This window comes from Cuculus canorus, chromosome 2 (genome assembly GCF_017976375.1).
Source record: "Cuculus canorus isolate bCucCan1 chromosome 2, bCucCan1.pri, whole genome shotgun sequence".
NCBI classification, from domain to species: domain Eukaryota; kingdom Metazoa; phylum Chordata; class Aves; order Cuculiformes; family Cuculidae; genus Cuculus; species Cuculus canorus.
Window position 1 is genome coordinate 116,761,688 of NC_071402.1, and position 27,238 is coordinate 116,788,925.

Consider the following 27,238-nt stretch of genomic DNA (forward strand, 5'->3'; position numbering starts at 1 on the left):
AAGGTAAAAAAATCTATTTGCTATAACCAGGAGTGTGTTTAGTTTAAAATCTTAGCAAGACTGAACTTTGTTTATCTGGTGGTAGCTGGCAAGGGCATTCATTGTGTTAACTTCTGGTCTTAGAGGTTTGTATAGGTTTTCCAGTTTATTTCATTTGAAATGACTGAGAACCAGACTGCTTTTAAAATGGGACTACTTTCTCTAAGACAGTGTTTCCTAAGACTGCACTGTAGATCTTCAAAAAAAGCTGAGAATAGGATTTCCAGCGTTTCTAATTCCTTTAACCCAAGGATATTGCATTAATGTAAATACTACTGCTGCTGAAATCTGTGTGGAACATTGTTGTTTAATAATGACTTTAGCAAATGAACTAAACTTGAGGTCAAAGCATAGCAAAGGAATAAAGTTCAGATGTCTCAGTTTTAGTAAATCCTTTGTGTGCAGCTGAATTTGATTATAGGATATATCTGCACCTGCAGAAATCACTTAGTAGACTTGTTCTGTAAGTAAACATGGAGGAGTTTTAATGTACATAATACGTGAGGTGAAGGAGTTTTGTGTTGGGTAATTCTTTGTTATAGCATTGGATGTACTAATACTGATATTTTGAGATGGCCCTTTTTCCAGGCACTCAACCAGTCCCCCTAGCTTGCTGTTACCTACAATCTCCATGAGGGTGTACTTCCTCGCATTATCCATCTTGTTGGTGTGATGGTACCTACCACATGGCTGGCCATAGTGTCAATGATGATATTGATGTTTTGGCTGCTGGTTAGACTTTGAACCATTGACGAGTCCCCTCCAAGCCCAACCTCTCAGACAGGTATTTATCTTCTTTGTCATCTCATCACTCCAGCTCATGCCTTTCTCAATTTGACCGCAAAGATGCTAAGGAGGACCGTATTGCAAGCCTTGCTAAAGCCAAGGTAAGAAACATCCACTCATTTCCCAGAATCTGTAGAGCAAATCATCTCAACACAGAAGGCAAGCAAGTTGGCCAAGTGTTACATGCCCTTGCTCGTCCCTCGTGATTAGAGGCAGCTTCGAGGAGGCTTTGCTTTTTAGTTTTGCCAGTTCTCCAGATCCCCCATCTTTTGAAGTGTAACATTTTCCCTTTTTTGCAGTCATCAGGAAGATCCTGATACTTCCAGTTGCTACAGACTTTTAATATGAGAGGGAGCAGCCTCATGGTGATACTGGCTGTCTCCCTTATTGTTGAGTAACTGTAAACGGCTTCCTAGAATAGTTTCTATCTGCCCCAGTTTCTTCTGGGGCAGCAGCACCTCTTGCCCCAGGCTCTACAGCTAGATAGAGAGACTTTAAAAGGCCTGGCAGCAGACTTTGCTGGTGGAACCTAAGGCAAAGAAAGCACCAAGTGTTCCTATCTCTTCCATGTCCTTTGTCACTCCTCCCCTATCCTATTCAGTAATGGGCAGATGTTGTCCTTAGTCTTCCTTTTGCTTCCAACGTGCCCATAGATATTGCCTTGTTATTCCCAAGATATTTCTGCTCCAGCTGTTAACACTGCGTGTTACTGTTACAATCTGATTATGGTTTTGTTAGAAGTGATTGTAGATGTCACTTTTCCGGTTTATGATGTACATTATTTATCATTATAGATTTGAATTCCCTTTTTTTGCTCAACATTTCATGCACATGAATCTGAAACAGTGGTATTAAGTGGTGTTAAGACTTTTAGAATATTTGTGTGTATATGATTTGGAATAAAAACATTGTCACATGATTATGTTCTTCAGGCTTCTGTTCTAAAGCTTGGTACAACATTAAAAATTTAGACTTAAAAAATGAATTGTGTGAATGAAGACAATAAAAGATTAAAAAGTCAGAACCCTAACAGATGAGATTGGAGGCAATGTTGCACTGCAGAAGGAAATTTAAGGTCTTGTTTATCAAGAAATACATAGTTTGGATGAAAAACATACTAAGTACAGGTGAATGTGTCAGAACTTTTTTTTTTTTTTAAAAAAAGCTCAACTTTCTGGCTTATTTCAGGAACTTTAACATAACATACATATATAACATATATCCAGTTACTCTGAATTTTTGTTACTTGTAACAGGAGTACCTCATTATCTCAATTAGTGTTCCATTTTATTTTACATAGAAGGATAATGGAGCAGTTGAGTCCCCACATTGCAGGGCTCTTCACCTCTGAGTACACAAGTTCAAGTTCTATGTACTCGTGTGCACAGTATGGAAAAACTATATGGCACAAAGCCCAAAAATGGCTTGGAAGAAACATCTTCAGCTGAATCTGTGTATGTTAGTAAGGTACATGGCTCATTGTCCCACAATGTTTAGCAGAAAATAACGATGATTTTAGGGAACTGTGAAAAGAAAGTTGTTATGGTGAAATTAAATCTCTGCACTGGTTATGAGTCATTCTAAGCATATGAGAAAGAAGAGGATAGGTTACTTTTACCAAACTGAAAGTTAGTTTTGTATAGATATTTTAATTGAGTCAACATTTCTAAGCACATGAGTGAAGTGACATTTGAAACTTTGTACAACCACAGAAGCACAATCTGATGTTGAAAAAATGAGAAGAGGGTGAAAACCTATAACACAGTAAATTTAGACTTTTTTTTTTCTCCTGCTTTAAGTAGTGCTAAAACACCAGAGATGGTGGAAACATAGAAGAAGTGGGAATTAATAGGCTTGCTAGATTGCAGTGTAAGAAATGATCGATCTTTCATATGCGTAACTGGCAGGGCGGAGTTATTCATAGTCAGATTCACTGGTTTGGGAGCAAAGTGGACTTTCTGAAGGTACTTTTACTTTTCAAAAAAGTTCCTTATTTATTTACTTTCTAGCAAAAGCAGATGTCAAAATCTCACTAGCTGCTAAGATATAGTTGTCATCTTCCCATGACTTTAAGTATTAGAAGATTTAAAAGGAGATTTTCGTCATTCAATATTCCTTTTGGGCATTACCAGGACCTCTAGTCATGACAACAAAGTGCATGGTAGGCAATACCTGCTGTGGCATCTACTTATGCAGATGGTTACACCTGAGGGTGGGCTGATCAGTTTGGACCTTTTTCCTCAGTGTGCAAACTTTTTTTGAAAATATTTCATAGATTCAAAAAGACAACACAGCAGTGTTGGGGGTTTTACACATTTGTAGCATGTTTGAGTAAATTCATCCTCAAAACCAGTATAATTTATAGAAGGTTGAATTTTAAGGAAAAAGGTAGAAATGACTATAGACAGATGGCATAATTCTGAAAATTAAAAAAATGGAATAAAGAGGTTTGCTATTTTTTCATTACTTATTTAGTTTCTTTACTAAATTTTGCCTCAGGTGGATTTGATTGATGTCTGGAAGAAAATTTAAACGTAAATTATAGTAGATGCTTGTTAAATCAAAGAAAATTAAATTGCATTTCCCACATTACCAGCCATGTCTGACACATGAAATCTAGAGGAAATGAAGATTTTGTAAGACACCGCAATCTACAGTGACAAAGTGGAAAGTGTTTATCTATATTCAGCTTCCTTAGCATATGAGTTTAAGCTGAAAATGGAAGTGCTTGAATCCTCAAAAGTCTCATGGTAAAACTTGCTTACCTTCCCAGGCACCTAACGTTTTGTGTGCTACTGAGATCATAGAATCATAAAATGCCAGGTTGGAAGGGATCTCAAGGATCATCTGGTCCAACCCTTTTTAGGTGATGTGTAGTTTAAATGCGATGGGCCAGCATCCTGTCAGCCTGAGCCTTAAAAGTTTCCAGTGTAGAGAAATCTACCACTTTCCTGTGGAGATGATTCCAATGCTTAACTGTTCTCATGGTGAAAAATTTTCTTCTGGAATCCATTTGGAATTTCTCCAGGACCAACTTATACCTATTACCCCTTGTCTTTTCTTCTCTCAAGGCTGAACAAATCTATGTTTAGGATGTTAGTGGTGTGATGCTCAAAGCTGCCTTTGTCCTGATGAAGTTCTGCAGTTCATCTCAAACTAGTTTCCTAGCTCATGTATGATGGTGACTTCATTATAAAACTCTTTCTTTCACGTAGCAATTCATTTTAAAGATGTACAGAAGTACTTAGAATGGGACTGAGTGGTTTCAAATGTGGAATTTCAGACACAACTGTCTCCCACCTCACGCTGCCTGTGTTGAACCCCGTATGAGTCTACCCCAGCTTCTGTGCCTCCGTCAGCCTTTTGTGGTGCAGGATTCAGGGCTGTCAGAAGCGTAAAGGTGCCCAGCACCGCCTTGGCCAACTGTTCCCACAGACTGCCACCTAAATCCTAACCAGTACCATCAGATCCTTGTCCCTGCTCTATCAGCTTAGTGGAAGGCTTTCTAGCTGTCCTTCAAATAACATTACAAATATCAGTCTTGTGAGGCCGATTCCTTCCTGGACGAGGCATTAGTTATCAACTCTAATGACTTGTATGGGTAACTTCTTTAAAGGCTATTTGCTGTCATAAACTTGTTAGGGGAGTTTTCACTGGAAGCAAGAATGTGGTGAGGTCTGTGATGGCTCATATATTCTGTGGGCATTCTCTGGCCCCTGGCCTGGAAGCAGTCCATTACTGTAGCCCAAGGGGCCCTGAAGAAAACATGAGCTCTGGCTATTGTGGAATGCTCCAGATTCTGCCTTGATGGTGTCATGCTGTTATCTTTGGGATAAACCTTTCCTAAATTGTGTGCGCTGCGGATTCCTTTAGCCACAGGAGGGGAGGCACTGCTCGTCTTTATATAGTGCTGGGTGGAGGGGCAGAGGTTCCCAGTACACATCTACAAAGGATTGTTGTGGTAATATGTGGAGATGATGTGGGCCATGCCAGGGGAGCTCTACCACCCCTGGTTTCTCCATCCCACCAATGTTCATGTCATCAGTGGCAGATCTCCCACTTCTTCTCTTCCATGAGAGAGGCAAATTGTGGAAACTTGAGTTGTTTTTTTTAAAACCTTTTTGGTTGAGCTTTCATTCTGCAAAATGAAAACACATCTGCTTCTGATCTCTGCTTACCAAATTCTCAAGTGAAGAGGAAGGAGATGATATCGATGTTTTGGTTTTGTGCTTTAAGTTCAGTTTTATATTATGTCCTTTTACTTAGGTTCTCACACCAGGGTTGATGCTGTGGTATGTGTGGACTGTGTGCAGAACAGCAGTGCAGTGAAGCATGTGTCTCCTGCATTTCATTTCCAAGATGCTTTCAGTCTGCTGCATGTAAACAAATACCCAGAGAGTAAATTTAGTTTCTCAGAACCGAAAATGTGTTTGTTTTTGCAAACATTTGGAAGTTAAGTATCAGCCTTTTGATCTGCATTTTTTTTCTTAACCTTCAGATGGACTGACAACTTATCATTGCAGCCCAAAAATTGCCTGCATGGAAATGTCAACACAAATAATAATTTTTGCTTAAATTTGTTATTTCCCCCCCATTTTTTTACCACAAAGTTGTTGTATTACAGGCAGTAATTGCTTTCATATTTTGATCTGTGCTCTAAAATATTCTTATTAGGGGAATTGCAATGTTTTATCGTCCAGTTTGCCCAGATTTAGTATTTTAAGATCTAGATTCTGTTCACATTTAGTCTCAGTATATCAATAAAATATGAATGGATTGGATAATGAAGCAATAACACTAATTTATGTCAATGAATATAGGTTATTGTTTACGGGTTTGCCAAAGTGCCAAAATACTTTATCTACAGAAAGAATTCTTCTCCCTTGCTGAGAAATAAATAATGCCAGAGGAATGGTCTGTCATGGGAGCCTTCTGCCATGAAATAAATGGGAGGAGACAAGGCTATGAAGGTTATTTTCCACTCTGGAAATTATTTATTTGGTGACACAGATCTCATTCCTAGTCTTTGGCTTTTTAGTGCTAAGGACTGAATTGTATCCTCCTGTCTAGATGGAAGAAGCCCTAAATTCAGGTAAGCTACCACAGCTTAGTGCAGAGTGACAAACAGTCCATGGATAAACAGAAAATCACTTATGAGGGATGAGTAGTTTTATTTTGGTTTAGTAACGTGTAGGGAGGAGAGGGCAAAGAGCTGAATTTAGTGTCTTGGCAGCTTATGTTTGTTTTGTGACCCAAAGACGGGGTGTGCAGTGATGGTTAGGGCGTTCTCAATCTGGAAACAATGCTCTTAATCTCTGTGCTGTTCCCTTGTCTTGGACTGGTTTTTGCTGGGGCCTCATCCTCATGCAAGGTGACCATCAGTGTCTCCTCTTGGTATGTGCTCCTTATAATTTAAACTTTATCATACTTCAAAATAAGCCTCTTGTCACCTGACCAATGTGCTTTTGGAGTTTCCCATCGGTAATGGTGGGAAATGGAGTGATGGATGGATTGATATATTCCAGCGCATTTTAGTGGAAACAGAAGATATCGTGATGAGCGGGAAAGTTCTCAGGCTTCTAGCATTTGTCACCCTGACTAGTGATTGCTGTCCTCTTACATAGCTAGGAAGAGTGAATTGCTGATGTTTTCTGTTTGGTTGCTTCTTTGATATTAGTGCAGACAACTGTATAAAAGGGGACCTACTTTGCAGGTACTTTCCAATAAAGGACTTCCTTCTCTTCCTGTGGCTGTTTTGCTTCCTATGTATTGTCTACCTCTAAGTGCTTATAAAGTGCTAAAAGCTGGGCAGTCTTGATCTGGAAAAGAAGTATTTTAGACCAGAGAAAATCAAACCAAATTGTTCCTGTGCATATGGTTTATGGATCTCTAGTGCTTTGTGCTGGGTTCAAGGGGATTGTAAGCATTGGGAGTATTTAGCTTCTTAATTTCAACTGCTTTGTGTGTCAAACAAAAATCTCAAAGTATCTTACCCATCAAATCTCAAATATGACTATTGAATGACTACTGTGCCTATTGGAGGTCTAGTTTTTTTTTTTTTTAATTATTATTTCATAATTGTCATTTTTCACAAGGGATTTCATGTGTGTGTGTGTGAGTAAAAAGGGTAGGCAAAACACAATGACACCTTTTTCCTAGTGGTCAAAGATATCACTTAGACTGGAGTAGAAAAAAGAGGTTCAATGTATACAAGACACATAACCGAGATAGCACTGTGGTTGAATAATTCCAAGTTTGTTTCTAAATGAAATAAAAGTAATTATTTAATGAGAAATCTCATTGGTTTGACATTTTGTTTAAGCTTTAAAACTGAGTGTTCATCCATTCAGTTTAGATATAGAGTAGCAAAATCATTGTATGCAGAAATAATTTTTATCTGCAAAAGAATTAGGGATAGCTTTAGATGTTAAGTTAAATTTTAATATTTTCCACATCTGTAAGTGATTTTACAGTCCTCAGTAGTGTCTTTCATCCAGTAATCACCGAGCATTATATAAGCCTTGAAAAGGTAAGAAAGAATCATTACAGACTGGTAAACTGAGACATAAGGAATCTAAATTATTGCTTAGGGTAGCACAGTGATGTAGTAGCAGTAAAGAGAGCGTAACCCAGAAGCTCCGACTTGCTGGTCGTCTTGTAGCCAGCAAATCACTTTTAAAGGTCTTGGAAGTGATTCAGAGAAGTCAAAGTCCTCTTGAAGTGTGTGTTCTGGTTTTCTCAATTGATGGGACCGTGATGGAACAGACTTTGAAGTTTATTGTCTGTCTTCATCTTCTGAGTTTACTTACATTGTCACATGTTATCCTTTTATAAATGGAAGACATTGCCAAGCATTGGGTTATTAGTTCTACAGAAGCAGTCTAGAAACTTTTGTTGCTATGTAGAGTGGTTAGAAAATGTGTGCATTAATGCCTGTGTTTGTTTTCTGTTAGGTGTCTTGAGAAACATCTGCCTATGTAGGTTAGCATCCAAGAGGAGCTTTGTCTTTCAGGACTTCTCTGTCTGGATGGGAGTTAGACAATATTCCTGGCTGTGTTCTGCAAGGCCAGTGAATGCCCTACAAACTCTGGAAGAAAATTACAAGTCAAACTCCTTTAACTGCAGCCTTTCTAAAACACAAAGTTTGTGTGTTGCAAGTTCGATGTTCATCTTTTATTCTCTTTTCTATTCCTTGTGGCTATGGATGAGGAATACAGCTCACCTTCTGGTGCTGCTCCTCACAGAGGAAGCCAGCTGAAGGCAGAAGAGTTGCTGTGGTTTTTATCTAATTATTTTTATTTTATTTACCCTACCTCTCTGCTTATTCTTGCAACTGTTATGACTTACCTTTGCTTAACATGAGATTTGCTGTTTAGTCATCTCCCAAACCCCATAAATAAGCCATTAAGATAGTGACATCATCTCATTATTATTGTACTTGGCGAGTAAGAACCCTCCAGCTCCAAAAATTGCTCCTTTGTACAGCGGGGTGTAAAGAGAACAGTATTTTGCTAGTGTGAGCTGTAAACTGATATTTGCACATTTTACTTGTATTTACTTCACTTTATTTTATCTTCTCAATCAGGAGCTGAGGGAATTGTGTAGCAATTGGGGTCTAAGAGAGATAAATCTAGCAGCTGGAAAATGTTCCATTCAGAGTGAAATAGATAGTGTATGTTCACAATTGCTTAAATAATGCATGTTTTAATGCAAGACTGCATCATGCTTTTTTTTTTTTCCCCCCCTTCCTACAAAAGATGCAGTATAATAGGAAGTCAATGTATTGGTGCTAATGGGGAATCTTTCTAAGACCTGACTTTTAAGTGTATAAAAGAGTACAAATTTGAGATAGCTAAAGGTGAATACAAACAAATTGGCTAGTCCATTAGCATAGTTGTCCAGCTGTATCCTAGGCTCTGAGGCCACTCCAAAACCACAAGTCCGACCGCCTCAGAAGCCTGCCAAAGAGCCAGCTGCTGCTAATAAAGCAGATTCTGTGACTTGGCATCTGGGGCCTGTGATTCTCATCCAAAAGGAATTTTATGTGCAAAAATATTTGAGATTTGTCTTTTTAAATAGTGTTTTGCTTTGAAAGAAAAATGCCTTCGACTAAACTTGCAACAAGTGAAAAACTACAAAGAGTGCTGTGGTTGCCATGGGAAGAGAAATGCTGTTCTTGCATAAGGAGGTTGGATGTTGGAAGGTGGAGTGTTGTTCATTTAATAATGAAGAGTCATCTGGTTCGGCATTTCAGGGTTATTGAGTAAGAAAGACCACGGTATCTCGTTATTCATACTAAGCTGTGCGTGCTTGCATGGGACATTTTGTTTCAGAGAGCTCAACAGTGGGATTTCAGTGCAAGGGTGCGTTCCTGGATCAGAATTAAGCATGATAATTTCTTACTTTTAAATTACGAAAAAGGAGAATTTTTTTTCATTTTTCAAAGATGAAAACAAATCCTGTTAGCCAGCCGTGCTAAGTTAATAAGCTGCTTGGAATGATCTGCAAATCAGTTCATTCCCCCACCACTCCCCATTGAATAATGAAGCATAAGAATTGAAAAATGAGTTGGTTGCATTGGTTATTTGAAAAATTAACAGCAAAGCTAGCTCTGAATTCCAGCTCCCGTTTGAAGTAAAACATGTAGATTTTTTCTAATGCTTTTATTGTAGTGCTCCAGGTCCTGTGCTTGGCTGTGTTGGCAAAATGTCTTTCCCAGATATCTACAGCTGGTATCAGGGTGTTTTGAGCCAGTCTGGAAAGTGGTGCTTCTCATGGCAGAGAAGTTAAGTGCTTTGCCCCCAACCACGAAAAGGACTGACGTTAGAAAAAGGCCCAAATTTCCTGTCATTGGGTGTGCACATGGCTCCCCAGGCAACGCCCCCCCTTCATCATTGTCTGGGATCCTGTAACAAGTGTTCCGTATCTGGGATCATCATCAGGTTGCCATTCATTTTGCTCACTTCAGTTATTACGTGGGGATTAACGAACCAGACCCTTCGCTCATTTGGAGGCAAAACGCATACTTCTGCCATCAGTCATACACTCATCGGCTCAGGAAACAAGAATTCAAAGCTTTCTTCTGACCTGAAGCTTTTAGTCTGGCAACTGGCCAGAAGTTGTCATCAGCCCTACTACAGGCGATTTTGTAATCTTTCTGCGGAAAGTATTTTGGGGTATTGGATATGTATGGAAATTACTACGGACTGCAGTGGCTGAGATTTATTAGTGAAAAGGGTTTGGAGTATGACAGTACTTGCTGCCCTGAGAAGATCAGGATCCTTCAAAGTAGAGTAAAGCTGCTTCTCTGCCCACCCTTAAAGCATGCTGTGAACCTGGACATTGATGTGTGCTTGTTGTCTGAGCAGCCCTTGCTTGAGAGACCGCTTCTTCCGTGGCCTAATTCTCTGAGTATACACAGGACTTTCTTATTTTATTTTTTTGTAGAAGTGGCCCTAAAATCAGTGTAAATATAATTCATGTTCACCTCTAGGTCCCTTTTCAGTTGGTTGAGTGGGATAAAATGTCTTAAGGTTAAATTAGAATTAGGCCCCCAGTGCTTTCCTCTGTGTGAGGATAAAGATCTTATAATAGAATGAAAAATGCTCTTTGTATTTCAAAGGTATATTTCCACTTGTTTTTTCCCTTGCTTCTTAGGCTGATATGGGAATAGACCATTTACTTGTTATCCCCTGCTAAGACATATATAATAGTAACAATTAAAAATTAAAGTACATAGCATTTTATGGACTTACAGAAAACTTGGTTTACTTCATTTAAATGTATTCCGTGTGTATGATAAACTTGGAAGTGTGGAATAAAGCAGTAAGAATGTTACCTTGACCTTTTTTTAATATATATTTTTTAAAAATTTTACATTACCAAGTCTCAAAATGTGCGAGATTACCATGGGATATTTCTCGAGCTTTTGATATATTAAAGCCAAACATGTGCTATGCACAGTCACATCTACCCCTTTCATAGCTCTGGAGTGCCCAGAGATTTAAGCCACGTTCTAAGATGCATTTGTCGGTGTATTTGTTGGAGGTTACTGTTCCTGCGGTTTTACCCAGCCGTACGTACTGTCTGTGGCTGGAGCTGATTTCCAGGATGTAGCCACTGCACTGGCGCTCAGCTGAGGCAATTCCTTGTGCTGGTACTACGGGCTGCTGCTTCTGCTCTCTCTTTCTGGGAATGACATTGAAGCTTGTGTGGGTGGGGATTACCCAGTGATAAAATGCGTGCGCAGAGAAATATGATCCGTATGCATTAAGTGCTTTTGATTGCCCGCAAAAGCATCTATGTGGATAGTTGAGGAAGGAAGCTCATTGCCCTTTCTCCTTTACTGTAAATGAGAGTGAAAGTCATTACTTGCTAGCATGGTAATCACACTGTCTATTAAACTGATTTTTCCTTTTAATGAGTCCTACCTGAGTCAACCAGGCTATACTGCGGAGGATTTCTGATGTCCTCACACTTGGTGGTATATTTCTCCTTTCTTGGTTTAAAATGTGAGGAACTGGGAAGAAGGAAGGAGAAGGTGGCAGGAAAGGCATTGTTGCAAACATGTTGTTTTCTGTATTGCATCGAAGCCTCTAAGCTTCACCTATAACTGAAGGTCTTCTTATGTTCTTCAACTTTCTTTTCAGTCCATCTAAGTAAAGAGATTTGTCTGAAAGCGTTTAAAGCTACTAATTTAAAAATATCCATCTACCAAGGCTCTGATTCAGTGTGTGCATAATTTTGAGTGCTAAAGTAGAGTCACTGAAATGAAAGGGGCAGTTGATTAGTATGATCAGAATTACACAGACTTAAATATTTTCACTGTTCAAGGCCTAAATGCAGAATGAGCATATTACAAGTCACTGAAGTATTATTGCTACTATAATAAAAATTGCATATGTTTTGCTTTTGTTAGTCCATTTAGTACATTGTGGTTAACTTGGCATTGGAATAGCATTTACCTGCAGTTGTAACCGCGCGTACTGCTAGCAGAATAAGCTGATCAGGTTGCGAAAATGGGATTTTGCCCCCTCTCAGCGGGCAGTTACAGTCCTGGAGCTCTGACTTGCAGTTCCTCTGGCTGTCCAGCTGGAACTTTGGCCTGTGGTGTCCCCAAGGTCTTCCAGCTTCTCTTGGGGATCTCACCTTTCCTGCATAGGTTGTAGCTGTGACAGGGCGTTACTTCCTCCTTCCAGCTGCTCCTCTGTTCACCTGACAAGCACTCTGTTCTATGAGTAAACATGCTGATTGTCTGTGAGCTGGAGATGGTTGCAGCAACTTAAATTCCCTGATATTCCCTGAGATTGGAAGTGCTTAGGTAATGTTTATAGCATGTGTGTGTCTTCTTTCATAGCGTATATTTACCAAGGAGTTAGGGAATGTGTTATTTTCCATTTGAGAATACCTCCCTTTTTAAGTGATATTTCTCTGTTGCTGTGTGTGGTTTGTGGTTGTTTAAAAGTGGCTAAGGTTTTGAGAGCAAGCAGTCCTAGCCTGATCATCTTTTCCAAGCCCTATTTCTCTGTTGTGAAAGATGTCCATAATGACAGTGTCTTTTCAGACCGCTTTGTTTTTTTTTTTTTTCCCCTCTCGGGCTAACTAGCTCTGTGCCACCTGGCTGTGCATGTACTGGATGATCCACATGTTTAAAACAGACTTACTAGGCTTCTGGCATCAGCTTCCATGCCTTTGGCTAGATGTTGTTTTTTTTTTCGTCTTAGAGTATACTTAAAGCAGATTGTGTTTAACTTTTTTCTTTAATACCAGTTACTCTCAAGTATCTGTCACGTCAGAGCTTTATTTTGTGATCCACATAAAATAGGCTCATAGTTAGCTACTTTAATTCCAGATTTAAAAAATAAACTAAAATTATGCACTTCATAGCCAGAGCTAAGCCCCAAATCTGGACCCCATTTTGCATTTTGAAAGGTGTTGCTGGCTTGGGGTGGGCACAAGTGCAGCTGCGGATGGGCAGGGAGGGCAAGACAAGAATCCTGCTCAATGCATAGCTCTAGAGTTACCTGAGTAAAGCAGTGTCTACCATGCTTTTGTTTTCCAATAACAGCCTTTTTGTCTTGTTTTGTTTCCAGCAGTCCTATGCACCAGCTCCCCACCCCATGGCTCCTCCCAGCCCCAGCACAAACAGCAGCAACAACAGCAGCAACAACAGCAGCGGAGAGCAGTTGAGTAAAACCAACCTGTACATTCGAGGCCTTCCACCCGGCACCACTGACCAGGACCTTATCAAGCTGTGCCAGCCGTAAGTGCACTTCTAATACTTGGTGTCTTTGGGCAGGAAAATGCCAAAGCTGGCCTTTCAGTTTACATTTGCGTATTTCCACAAAAAGACATCAGAAACCTCCTGCACTAGAAGGTTAACGGTTATTCCTTTAATATGAACAGCTAATTAATGCCTGTTTAAAAAACCTTCTAGTAATGAGTTCTCGGGGATAGAGAGGTGAGAGCCTTCTCATTGACTTATCTTTATTTTAATATGATTTCTTTTTTTATATTCAAAAGAGAAGTTGCATGGCAAGAAAACTTCCCTAATGGTAGATTTTATAGTTACAGTGATCTGTAAACAATAACCTGGTGCATAACAAAATGAGTGTTCCCACCTCAATCATTATGTGCAGCCTTTGATTGCCATGTTAGACGCTGCTGGGCTTAAAGATGGAGAAGTATGAAACCCACTGAATGTGGCCTCATAGAAGATATCTAATTAACTGCATTTCAACTAAAAAATGATGATATAGGAGGCAGCACCTTCTACCTCCCTGTTTATCTTGAGAGTCATGATTGCAGCATATATTCTGACATCAGGCTTGTGTTTTATACCTGTTAAAACTGGAGAGGCAGCAGGAAGAAGATCTTTGCTCCTCAGGTGTCAACAGAACTGTCTCCTAAAATGTTGCACCATTACCTTTCCTTGCTTGACTGAATGTAGTGGGTAATATGAGTAGGAATGAGAACCTAATAGGATTTCCAAAGTTTTGACCATTATTGATGATATGTAGGAGGGGAATAATACAGTTTGAGATTCCAGCATGAGATTGTCTCGGTGGAATTTAGGATAAGACATTTTTTTTATGTTGAAATGGAGACATTTGTATGATGAAAATCCACCCTTGTTATGAGGCAGAATTCAGTGCTTTTGCCATAGAATAGTTGGTTCCAAAAGATAACAGCACCTCTGATATATTTTTCATTACAAATCATCCTTTCAAGTAGAGATCAATAAATGAAGTTTGGTGAAGTGAGGAACAGTTTGGGGCTGATCTGCTGACTTGAATCCAAATGGCTGTTGTTCTGAAGCTTGCAATAGGAGTAACAATTTAATGGGACGTTAAAATTTTACGTCATTCTACTGTTCCCAGTTTTGACCAAAAATGCTGAAAGAATTCCCTAAGTACACTTGATGTAGAAGTGGCTGGCTAGCAGTCTTACTGAAGTCATATCTGAACTTCAGCAAAATTGTAAGAGCCTTGAAACTCTTCCCTCTGACTTTCTCCTACTAAAGCTTTAGCGGTAGTATTGGCTCACTGTTCACAGGACTGTAGCATGCTGGTGATTTTTCATGTTTCATGCAGGCTGAGTTGCTGGTGTACTTGTCTGACGTTTGTACAAACTACGTTCATTGACATTACCTGCTTGTGACAGTCACAAATAATCCCAGTTCAAGGGCCAGATCCTCAGTAGGTATAAACTGACTGAAGTCTGCTGACATTCCGAAAGCTATTTTGCTATACATCATCTTGCAGTCTGACCCTTTCTAAGTTCAGACAAATGCTTTCAGCTGATCAGGAGTGAACTAACTATTCCTAGCGAAGCCTCCTGGCGTTGGCGCTTAGTGCTGCAGTCATGGCATGAGGCTGTGGTATAAGCAGCACTAGTTGAATCATGGAGTTCAGAAAGCGTGTTCCTGCCCCTTGTCCGCATAGGGGAAGTGCACATCAAGTATCTGAGAGCTTCCTTTCGTCACTGTGGCAACATTTTTAATGTGCTCCACTAGACTTAATCTGGTCTATGATTAGAAGGTTTTGTCTTGCTGTCAGGGAGTTCCTGTGTGAACAGATGCTCTTTAAGAAAAACGCTGACATTATTTTTTCTGATTTTCTATCCTTTGGCTGAATGGAAGTGAGGAGAAGCCAGAAAGTTGTTCTTTTTTCTTTTTTTTTTTTTAATTTTTTCTTCTCCCCAGAATATTAGAAGTTTTTATCTAAGCAGAAGGGAAGGACTGTATACAGAAACTTAAGCATCTGAAAATAGAAGAATTTGTCATGGTAGCATGTAGATTTTTAAAGTAAAGTATTGCAAGACACTTTCTTTACCTTGGCAGATAGTTCCATAGTAGAGATGGATAGAGGTCTAAATCCTCCCCCTCCCCCAGTATGTTTAACAGCAGTCTGTTGCTATATGAGCAATACGTAACATTTGTCTCTTTAGAAATGGTTGTCTTCTGTAGAGTTCTCTCTTAGCTTACGTGGCTGGGATCTCACCATGTGTCAAAGACTTAATGTGAACAGGTATTCACGAAACAGCAGAAGGTTATGGCTCTGAGGCTTCCTGCATAGAAGTATTAGCATTTCGCTTCAAGATGTGAGGTGAAAATAACAATTCCAATCCATAAACCAGATTGTTCTGCAGTAAAAGATTTTTGGAGACATGCATTTAGGGAAGGTATTCACCAAAGCTAGCGTATGCTCAGGACACTGGTTCCCCTAGGCTAGCTGCCAGGGCCTAAAATGAACCCTTCTGCACCCATTTCTGCTACTTTAACATGTGACAATGCTGGCAGCAGTACAGCTGTCACTTGTACTATGTGACATTTGGCCACTCTGAGGAAAAATGTTCTAAACCCACAATATTTCTCTATCAGAAGTACAGGGAGTGCTGGAAATGCTTATAGTTATGTACGTTTATCATAGCCCATCCCATTTCCAGGTTTATTCCAGCAAGGAAGCCACTCACAGGTGATGTGTGACATTTTTTGTTTAATTGCATTTTACCAGGTAGGTTATGGAAGAGGAAACCTTTAATCAAAATTATTTGAGAAAGTACAGGGCTGTTTTAGTGAATCCTGTCTGCTTTTCTGTATTTCTGCTGTGTGGTTTTTCGTGGTGTGTATCACACACTAAACAGAAAACAGCAGACTGGAGTACCATTGATGCTTGAAGTACAGAGTCCATTACACGTGATGTCAGACGTTTCTGACAAATGTTCCGACACTATCAAACCTTTTATCAATTTAAGAGTAACCTTGTCACAGTAATCTGTCAAACTGTTCATATAACTAAAGGAAAACAAGTCATCATAGGCTGTACAGTAGCTGAGTAAATAAAAAAGAAATTGCTACTGGAAGTTGTTCTTTTTGTGTGGTTCTGATCCTCAGTACGCGGTTTCACATGTCCAGCAAAGTTCCATCAAATTCTCTTTTGCAGCAAGGAGCTGTTAGGTTGCAGTCTAACTTACGAGACTTTGTGTAATGACTCTGTCAAAGGTTACATTGAAAAAAAAAAAGTGAATAGTAATGTTTAGCAAGCAAGAATCAAATTGTTCTTTTACATATATATCTTCTTCTGGGTTTTCATAAGCACTGAGTAGAACTTCCAAAACCAGATCTTGGTCTCTCTTCATGCTTGAGTTTTTTTTTTTAAATAGAAGCTTTATGCCCATCTGTGATCTTATTGATAATCAAAACTTTATTTGTCAAAAATTTTGATTTTTAAATATTTCATGAAACTGATAGTAAATATCACATCCTTAGTATTTATTTCATTGAGGCACAGAGTCTCTGCTGCTGCAGTAGTACACACCGTTATATATGTATCTTCCTAGTCAATACATGCCCTTAATCAGAAGGAAAGATAATCAACCTTAAGATGTAAAATTACAGATCATAGACAGAAAAACATACATGGTGTGTCACTTCACTAGCAAAATACAAATCATTATCTTTTTAATAGTCATAATATGTCACTCTGATTTTCATGAATGATATTATACTTCATCCAGAAGAATTACAAACTCTCTTAAAAACACACACAGATGGCTTAGTCCCCTGTTGGTATACTGGACACATCCCATTCTTACTAACTACATCCCAGTGGAGATAGATTGAAGGAACTCTCAGGCACAACTTAAACATTTGAGCTTTATTACTATAAACATTTTTCATTTCAAAACCTCTCAGTTTGTCTCTTAAGATTTTTTCTGTCTTTTCTTATGTGTCTGTGTTTCCCATCCCAAGAATTTTGAAAAGAAAAATTGACTTAAAACCTTGACATTAGAGTAAAAAAAACCCAAACCCTTGTATGTAGCGCAATTAAGGCATTGGCATATATTCAAAAGATAATCCCTGTCCATCTTGTTTCAGTCATGAATTTTTCATGCCCAGTCTATTGTCTGAAAGAAAGCAACTTCAAGCTTCTACTGTCTGATAGTTAAAACTTACTTACGGTTTTGTCCTGGCTCCGTCCTTTCCCCTTGCGTCTCTAATGTACCTTCAGAATTCTGTTTCCATCTGCTTTGTTCTTATTGGGATTCATTATCTCATCACCTGTCAGTTTTTGACTTTTTGCGGTCCATGGTAAAATTAAAGGACTTAATTAAGACAATAACAGTAAAAATATCTAAACCTAAAGAGCTGCCAGTCTGTATGCTGCTCAGGCTGACTTTAGAGGAAAATGAGATGGAACCTTCCAGACAAATAGTTTTCTGGATATGAGAAGTATCTACTGAGTTGTGATTGTTATGAGCGCTGCTTTCTCTATATAGCTTCTAGAGCCATGTTTTGTGCAGATTACTCAAGGTTTTAGATATGGTTTAGGTTTTTGAGGGTGACTTCTTGTTGTTGTTTTGATTTTGATTTTGTTTTGGTTTTTTTTCTGAAGGTACCCTGATTGTCTCCTTGACAAGTCATCAAATGTGAGATTTTAGTCCTCATTCAACTCTGAATGTCCTTGGTTTTGTCCTATGGAACATCTGAATAAATATTCAGGCTGCCACTGTTTGGGTTCTACTAAAGGGCTGGCCCCGAGGAGAATGTAACTGAGTCTATTAATTGAAAATACATACATTGCTGTACTTAAACCCTAGACTTTTTTTTTTGTTTTGGTTTTTTTTTTTTTTTTAAATGGACTGTGTGCATTCATTTTGCCCCCACAGAAACCTGCTGAATTCATTGAGGTTTCGGAGAGGATCAAGGTGGCTTTCAGAACAGGGTCTCTTGTTAATAGCTGCAACAAGTAAAACATTTTCAGTTACAGCAAGCTTTGCAGTGAGTTCATGATGGCTATTTCTGCCATGTGTTAAGGCAGCAGGAGTCTGACATTCCTGGCTATTTTTATTTTCTTTTTCACTCATGGAAATAACAAGAAGTCCATATTATATGACAATTGACAAAATGAAGGTGTGGGGAAATGAAGTTCCCTTCCTTCCATGTTTTTTCTGCGTTGAGATAAATTATAAAATATTATAAAAATAATTACCGTGATCTATAAATAAAATGAAGGTTAACCAAAATAAAATCCCTATAGTAAGCTGGAAACCAAAAAGACCAAAAGAGTCCTCAGAGTACACCCTTTATTCTACAATGAAATCAGACCAAATTTGTACCCACTGTAAATGACTGGTGTTCTTCTCCTGGCCCTGGTGAAGACAAAATCCAAACTATCTAAGACTTGCATTGCAGCGGAATGTTAGCTTATGTCTGCTCCTGTATTTTTAAGAAGTAATCTTTTGAGGTGTAAAGGAATTTACTGCATTCTATAACCTCATGTATGTTAAAGCAAGGTGCACTGTGACTTCAATATTAATTCAAACAGAACCACATAATCTGCGTCTCTCCTGTAAGTAATATCAGCTGACACCATTGTTCTGTGATGTGTAGCAGGGACTGAAAGGGCATGAAGGTGAGAGCACTCATTCAGTGGGATTAGCTCATATAGGAACCATGTGGCATCATATAGAGTAGTTCCTGCTTAAATCTTCGTGGATATTTTGGTTTGGTGTATCCTGGTAATATGAGAACTGTGAGTGACTCTGAAATCTGCTGAAGAGATCAGTCTTCATGGGAACCAAAGAAATGCCCACGCTTGAAAGGAAAGGAAAAAAATCAAAAAACAGCAAGATTTTTTTTGTTGTTATTCCAAGTAAAGTCAGGAAAGCAAAGTCCTCAGAAAGGTTTACTGTTGGGCCAAGTACAGCAAAAGTGTCCTGTTGGACTAAATATGCTGTATCAAAGCAATGAGGGAACTGCACGAGTTTGTTCCTCTCATTTGTGCGTGTGTGTGTGTGTCTGTATGTCTGTGTGTCTGTGTGTTCAGAGCAGTGAAAAACACACTGATGAGTTAGCTTGGAGAAATCTGTATTATTCTCAAGTTCTTTATATCACAGACTTTTAGGAAAAGTTTATTAAGAGAGGTGGGAAAGGGAAAGTAAATTAATTTCAAGTTAATACTTTTAAGTCAAAATGCCTTTGATCAGGAACCACATGGTGAACATTAAGAATGCGTAAATTAAACATAAAAGCAGAGGAACCTAATGCCATAGATACGATTTGTTAATTCTTGCACTGAAAACATCTTCATAGTGATGGTGCTTATTGGTGCTGTTAGAAACATTGTGATGGTTACTGTCTGGATCCAAAATGGTACAAGGCACTGAAATTGTATTTTATCTGAGTGACATCTTGGTTTCTGAAATCAGTTGATTTGCAGTTTTGCACTCAGTTATATAAATACTATATCATTGCAGTGTGTAAATATAGGCATGTATGTGCACAGTTTTTTTTTCTCCTTTACTTGATATCATTAAAAAGATTTGTGTATTCATTCCCAATTAAAATAATCTTCTAATGTCTTCCATTGTTAAAAACAAACATTAAAGTTACCCCAGCAGGCATTGAACTGATCCTCTTCTTACCTAGCCTCTTTCATCAGCGAAAAACAAAACTCTAGGTCAGCAGATGCCCACAGCACTACAGAGAACTCCATCTGGGATGTGAACATTCTCATTGTCAGGAGGAAGGGCAGAAAATAATCTGCATAAAGTAATAAATGAGCACCTGCACTCTTCCCTGTTTTGAATGTGCCCATCTTTTCACTGAGGTGTGACAGAGTGTCAGTGGCAGTTTCTTATCTCCTTTCAAGTTGGATGAACCTGATTTAATGGAAGATAGGGGAGGAGACAGCATTCTTTTAGACACTGGTGCTCAAAACATTTCTTCTGATGAATTTTAATTAAAGTCCATGGGAAAAAACACCCACAACAAAATGGAGCGCTCGTAACAGAAATATTGAGTCTTCTGTGTAGCAGTGTGAAGGGCATGAATGTAACAGCCACTTGTTTTGCTTACAGTGCAGAAGGGATGTTGAGATAGAAAAAGGGCAAACACACTTAATGAGCTGTTTCTGACCTGTTCCGAGATGTGTATGTCCAGTCTTTCCTTGTCCTCTTACTTTCTCTACTTCTCCAGCATATTTTGTGTGCAGCCAGTCAACCATGACATCACTATCCATCCGTGAGGCTATCATCCCCTTATCAATGTAAGCATTTAAGAGTCTGAAAATGTGCTTGACCAAAAACTTTCCAAAGGACAGATAGTAGTGCACATCTGTCAGACAAATGCCCGGTTTTGTAATGTGAGTGTTGCTCTGTAGAAAGGCCTTCATGACTATGAGGCTCTTGAGAGTCAGAATTTTCCAGCACCTCAAGGCATTCTGTAAAATTCTGATGCTTGGTTTCTACTTTCTGAGGAGGCGGATTGATATACTGATGGTTTGGCACGGGTTCCTTCGCTGGTTGTCCTTTGATGAGTCATTGTGGCTTTTTGGTTTTGTTTTTTTTTTTTTTTAATGGGGATAGTGATAATGAAAATTCTGGTTATGTTTGGTTCTTCTGTTTTTAAGCTTATCCATGTCTTTTAGATTTTTCTGCATTGTTGGTAATAGTTTTCCTAAATTCTGCGATGTAAAGTTCAGTGGATCTTTCTGATCTGTTGTACTTTGAAAACTGATGGCAGCAGTGGGAGAGCAGAATTAATGGCTGTTACATGCCCAGAAAACAGAGAAGGAAGTAGCAGTACAGGATGGGAAATGATGTGATCGAGAGCAGCCCTGCAGAGAAGGACCTGGGAGTGCTGGTCGATGAGAAGCTTGACATGAGCCGGCAGTGTGTGCTCCCAGCCCAGAAGGCCAACCGTATCCTGCGCTGCATCAAAAGAAGTGTGGCCAGCAGAGCTAAGGAGGGGATTCTGCCCCTCTATTTCTCTCTTGTGAGACCTCATCTATAGTCTTGTGTCCAGTTCTGGAACCCTCAAAGTAAGAAGGATGTGGAACTGTTGGAACGGGTCCAGAGGAGGGCTACAAAGATAATCGGAGTGCTGGAGCACCTTCCATACGAGAACACGCTGAGAGAGTTGGGGTTATTCAGCCTGGAGAAGAGAAGGCTCCGAGGAGATCTTATAGCGACCTTCCAGTATTTGAAGGGGGCTACAGGAAAGCTGAAGAGGGGCTATTCGTAAAGGCTTTGTGGTGATAGGATGAGGGGGAACGGTTGTAAACTGGAGAGGGCGGATTTAGACTAGGCATTAGGAAGAATTTCTTCACCATGAGAGTGGTGCGACACTGGCACAGGTTGTCCAGCGAAGTTGTGGCTGCCTCATCCCTGGAGGTGTTCAAGGCCAGGCTGAATGGGGCCTTGGGCAGCTTGATTTAGTGGAATGTCCCTGCCCATGGAGGGGTGTTGGAACTAGATGATCTTGAGGGTCCCTTCCAACCCTAACTATTCTATGATTCTGTGATTCTAAGTTCTCTGACTGGGATGTGGTTTATACTCCTTTGGAATCACCAGCTTGTGAGGGGATGGAGACAGACTGTTCATGTTGTCATTTGTGGAGCAGAAGTGTTTCTGTAACCTTTCTTTAGAAGGTATCACACAGATAATGTTCTGATCTGTTTGAGAAATATATTGTCCTAAAGCTTCGCTTGAAGTAAACAATACCAGCTATCCTTAATAGGCTACCCTCCACCCCCCTGAAACAGGAATAACCTGCACACTGCTTCCAGCTAATGGCAAGAGCCTTAAAGCATCATAAGGGGAAGTGACAGGCCAACTTTGATGGCAAAGCTATTGAATATTACCAGCACAAAAACAAAAATGTCATTGTGTTCGGCTACTAGACTTTCCCATACCGTTCCAAACAAGCATCAACAAGAGCTCTGTGCTATGCAGCATGCAATGTCCTTCATTCCAAGTATTTGGTAACTTTCCAGAATTATTTGTTTGACAAGTGCTGTAGCTAGATTTGTGTTAAAAGCTGAAAAGCCTTTAGGTTTTTTTTTAAAGGTGTTTGCTAGAGAAGGAATTTCTTAGGATTACTCCAGCTACGTCAGTGTTCTTATGTCTGACTCATTATAAAAGAGACAGGAAAGTTGGAATCTTTTCGGTCTAATTTTTAATAGATGTTGATCTGACAGAGATCTGTAAAGGTTTTGTCTTTCTTTGGGCATGTACCTTCTGTGTCCCCATCATGAGCTCTAGGGAAAGTAGAGAACTGGATTTTGGTTCTCTTGGAAAGTACCTAGCTACAGCTCTAGGGGCAACCCCAAATAAAGCAATGAAGGTAAGAGCAATGTGGAAATATAGGTCCTATTCTGAAATAAGCTCTCTGCCAGCAGGCACTCAGCCTCATATAAGCTTCATGGAAGCACAGCAGTCTGTTCAAATAGCAGTTATTGCAGGATCGTAGCCATGTTATTGTTTCAGTGTAATACAGGTAATAAGTGCAGCATTTATGACTATTACTGCCTGGTGATCACATAAAAAAACTGAAAACAGACATGCCTGCCTTACTTCAGCTTCCCTGTTCAGCATTTCCATATACTCCTGGGGTTATAATCCAATTATGAAACTTCAATTATTTTCTGTAATTCACTGATTCAAGAAGAACATTAACTTTTTTTAGCTTCTATGTAGTAGGGAACTAGTAATTAAAAGGGATGAAATAATTCACAGATTCATAAAATTTAAGATCCAGAAGAGACCAAGGGATGGTCTACCATTATTTTCTGGTTGATTTACATCCTTAAATTTCCCTTATTTGCTCCTGGACTGAATATAGGAATTTATTTTCCTGTAAAGAATGCCTTCCAGAGAAGCACGCTCTCAAGATAGGAAAGCAAGAGCTAATCTACCACTGTTTCAAACAATTTGTTCCTGTTAAGTGTGTTCCCTGGCCAGAATTTCTGACTCACTTCCAAATCAACGTTCTGGTGTTGGTTTTTACCTGTTGGTTCTTGGTGTAATCAGATTAAGGACGTCTCAGATTCTCTCCCTCCATCCTCCTCCCAGATGTACTTGCGCATTATAATCAAGTCACTTTTCAGACTTTTTTCTTTAATGAGAAAAATAGATGGAACTGTTTATGTCCAATTATAAGATGGTTTTCTCCAGCCTTTGCATAATTTCATCAAGGACTGCAAGAGTAATTTAAATGTTTTTAAAACTGATTATTTGAGGTTAGAAATAATTTCCTTTTCATGTTTATGGAGATATATTGTTATGTATAATTTAGTAGCTGTATCTCTTTGTATATGTCCTTAAATGGATAAAATGTATCACTGGAACATCTATGTTCCTGAGCAGGAGAGATGATGCTTAAAAGCTGTCGTGGTGTCCTAGCAGGAGCGTAAGGAGGCGCAATATGCTCTGTGGACATCACAGTACACCGGTGCTGGCACCATGTCAGAAGCAGAAGCTCATCTGAGCTTTTGATTACCTTTAGTTGTAAATCATGTCTGCCCATCTTTGGCTTTGAGTAACAAAAAATGGTGCTGCAGCACCATTGTAGCTTTATTTGAAAAAGTAAGGACTTTGGATCTAAGCCATACCTCACTTAATTTTGTAGAACGTAATTTCTCTACTCATCTTCAATGTTTCTTGTACCCTCTGCTTCATTTAAATCAACACCAATTTTAAGATTGTCAATTAAATGCAGTATGGCAATGAAGTTTTTTAATTACTCTGCAATAATTCAGCACAAATATTTCAATATAATGTTTATTAAGTGCCTTATGGACTGCATAACAATTGAATTCCTATCACATATGAAAACATACATCCAGTTCAAGGAGCTGAAAGATTCATATATTGCAGTCTCTTGACTCTCACAGTAAAATGAACTCGCAGCAATTACATCTAAATGGAAAGAAAGCTGATAGCTGCAGTAGAGCAAAATGGAATATGACCAAATCGTTGGTAGGGTTTAAATAGAAGGATTTAAAAATCAAAATCACACCATGATTTTGCTCACTGTCTCACATAAGAATTGGACTAAAGACATGATTGATTGCAGGTCTCACAGACATGGGAGACAGGTTATAATTATATAACTACTAAATATTATCAGCATTTTTAGGACTTCTAGTTGTTTCTTCTCTATTTTCAGTGAATGGTAAGAAAAAAATGGCTTTGTAACATGGATTTGCTATTGTTAGTTCTTGTTACGTCCCTGCATTTGTTTGGTGGTTCCTCCTACGCTTAGATATAAAGAAACAATAATTTCTCTTAATCATGAGACCACGTTGCTTGTCCCTGCCATGCTGTTCTCATGGTGTGTTGGGGACATGGTGCAGCTGATAGGCAAGCGCTAGCAGCTGGATCTCCCACTGCGGCTGGGTACGTGTAGCTCTAGTAATCAGCATATGAGGTGTTCCATAGTGAGGAAGAGGTGGGTCAGAGTGGCAAGGAGAGGTACTAGAATACATTGCAACTCCTTGAGTGATGATGTCTATCAGTACAGTTTAGTGTGTGCTGCGGCAATTACATGGAACAGACTTAAATTCCCTGTCCTCCCTTATTCTTTTTTCCTTTGCCCCCTAACCTGTGTTTTCTTCTCTAATGGAATCCTTCTCTGAAGAGAGATATTTCTGTACAATATCATTTGCTTCGTAGGTGCTGGTTAGCAGTACAAGGTTATTGATGAGAAAGCTTGTGTTCAATCTCCCTTCAGAGGCTGCCCTAGAATTGTTACAACTCATGTACGCGTGGCATTTTAATCTTGCCGCAAAGACTTCTAAAAGGGATTTTTAAAGGACTGTGCCACTAGTTAGTAGCTGTCACCAATGTGTGAGGCATGCTCTCAGCGGAGACTTTTAGCAGCCCTCTGTTGCACCTGGAGTCGAAATGTCGCCAAGTAAATACATCTCTATCTTTTCAGGCTGCCAAGTCACGGCAGCACCACGTAGGACTCAGGATGTTGAGCTCCTGAGAGGGATCTCAGCACTATAAGCAGATTCCTGGGGCTGGGCACTCTTTTTTTCAGCCAGGGAACCTGCTGCAGCAGGCTGTCTGGTGGGAACATCGAGGTGAGTTCAACATGCTGGGGGCTCGTGGGATTCAGGCTGTGTGCCAGCAGTAAAGTGCTCTTTGCCTCCTAACGAGGTAGCCCTCCAGTCCTGCTATCAGGAGGTCTGCAGCTGGTCTGCTTAATGGTATTTAGTAACAGTATGTGCAGTAAAGCATGCTCTCCTATTACAGAGAAATCCACTAATGCTGGCATCAAGAGCAGCGGGTAATTCAATCATACCCACAAAAATGATATTAACATAACATTAAAGAGCTGTGTAGACTAGCAAAAGACAGGAAATTATGGAGTTCAGACTTGAAACTTTATCCTTAACTCACCCATATTGTGCCAAGGTATTTGGAAATTTCCACAGAGCGTGTGATTTTATGGAACCTACAGTGGGGTGGATTGTCGTGTTTGTCTGCGGAGGATTTCCTTGGCTAACATCAGCCAGCGTTAGTGAGAATTATGTAAAGAAATCCTGGCACAATTTATAGAGTGTAGCTGGACAATGTGAACTTTAAATATGAATTTTTTGGCTTGGGCGGTTTACCTACCCCAGCATTTCTGAAGTGCTGCTTCAGGTGTTAGCTGTGTTGGCTTTTTCCAGACCAAGTTTGGTATCTAGGCCCCTCTCCCAATTTAAAAACTAATTTTTGAAATTGTTTATATTGGGTTTTTTTCTGTTCAACAGTCACTAAAAAGGATTGTGTTTTGTTTTAAATTTACCTTTTGATTTTAAAACACTGCTTCTGTGTATTTGAAACAAATTCACTGGAACTAAGCTAAATTATACTAAAAAAATAAGCTGTACACATATCTTTATGTATTATTTATATTTTTCCTCATTTTTGGTCCTGCTGAAACTCGTAGTGCAACTCAATAAGCGAGATTAATTTCATCACGTAAAAATCCTTGGTTGGAAATGGGAGAAAAGATGTTGGCTGTGCTATTTTCTTCCTCGTGGCTTCCAGTTCTCCATTGTATCTCCCTGTACCAGCAGGGACAAGGGCAATTTCTTGCAGGGACCCCATGGGTCAAGGAGGAGGTAGAGAGTCAATTTACAGTCTGTTCACGAGGCGTTTATAGGTATGGCTTAAGCTGTTTGTAAGTAAGATTGGTTTATTTTACCCATTGGCATCAGAGGCATCAAGACCTAAGGGGAGAATTGTCTGTCACTCCAAGGATGGGACTTAACTGCAATCAAATGTGAGATTGTAGATCTCCTGGAGATGGTGAAACCAGCAGGTACGCTGCTTGTAAAGCAGCTATAACAGCAAAAAGTGCAGCGCACTCCATATTTTCTCACATCTTCAGGCAGGTTTTGCAGGCTGTGCTGAAATGCATTCTCCCTTTGGATAGCCTGATACTGATGCCCAAATAAAATGAACACGTGTTCCATTCACACCTCGTGGAGTTCACCCCCACGTGGCTCTGGGAGAGAGGGAACTATATGATAGTCATTATTTGGGGGAGATTTAAAAAAATTAATATAGTGCAGTGGAAGTAAAGAGTTGCAGTAACCAACAAGAATTATTTTACTCTCATTTTTACCTCCATTCCAACAATAAAGAGCAAAGAGGGAGATACCAAGAAGAATCAGTCGATTAACACCTGGCTCCAAACATGGTGTGAGGAGCAAAACTTTGGATTTTTTGATCATGGACTGGCCCATGCACCTGCAGGCTTCCTTACCGGAGATGGGGCACGCTTGTCTCCTGGGGGCACAAAAATCCTCACCAAAAATCTAGCAGGGCTCATAAATAGAGCTTTAAACTAGATGTGAAGGAGGAGGGGGATAGGACCAGGATAGTCAGGAGTGGGCCTGGAACTCCAGTGCCTGAGAGATGGTGTACTGGCGAGGACCTCCAGTGTATCAGTACAGAGCAAGTGGGGGCAAATACATCTGGTGAAGAAAAGGACGTAACTGGCACTAACGGGTTAGGCAATCTAAGTACCAGTCGTTTGGGAATGAACACTATTCACTTTATGAGAGCAGAGGGATTATCAGCCCAGTGAAGTGCATTTACACCAATGCACGCAGCATGGGCAATAAGCAGG

General features: G+C 39.6%; 1 protein-coding gene across 8 annotated transcripts in view; it reads left to right on the forward strand.

Moving 5' to 3' along the window:
• RBMS3 (RNA binding motif single stranded interacting protein 3) overlaps positions 1-27,238 on the forward strand; it is a 725,855-nt gene that overhangs the window by 350,655 nt on the left and 347,962 nt on the right. For 6 of the 8 annotated variants that reach the window (XM_054058446.1, XM_054058453.1, XM_054058449.1 and 3 more), the window contains one exon: positions 12,918-13,087. In XM_054058446.1, the coding sequence (XP_053914421.1) occupies positions 12,918-13,087 (170 nt within the window). The remainder of the gene's footprint in view (positions 1-12,917; positions 13,088-27,238) is intronic. The other 2 variants (XM_054058447.1, XM_054058452.1) reach the window with 1 other exon arrangement.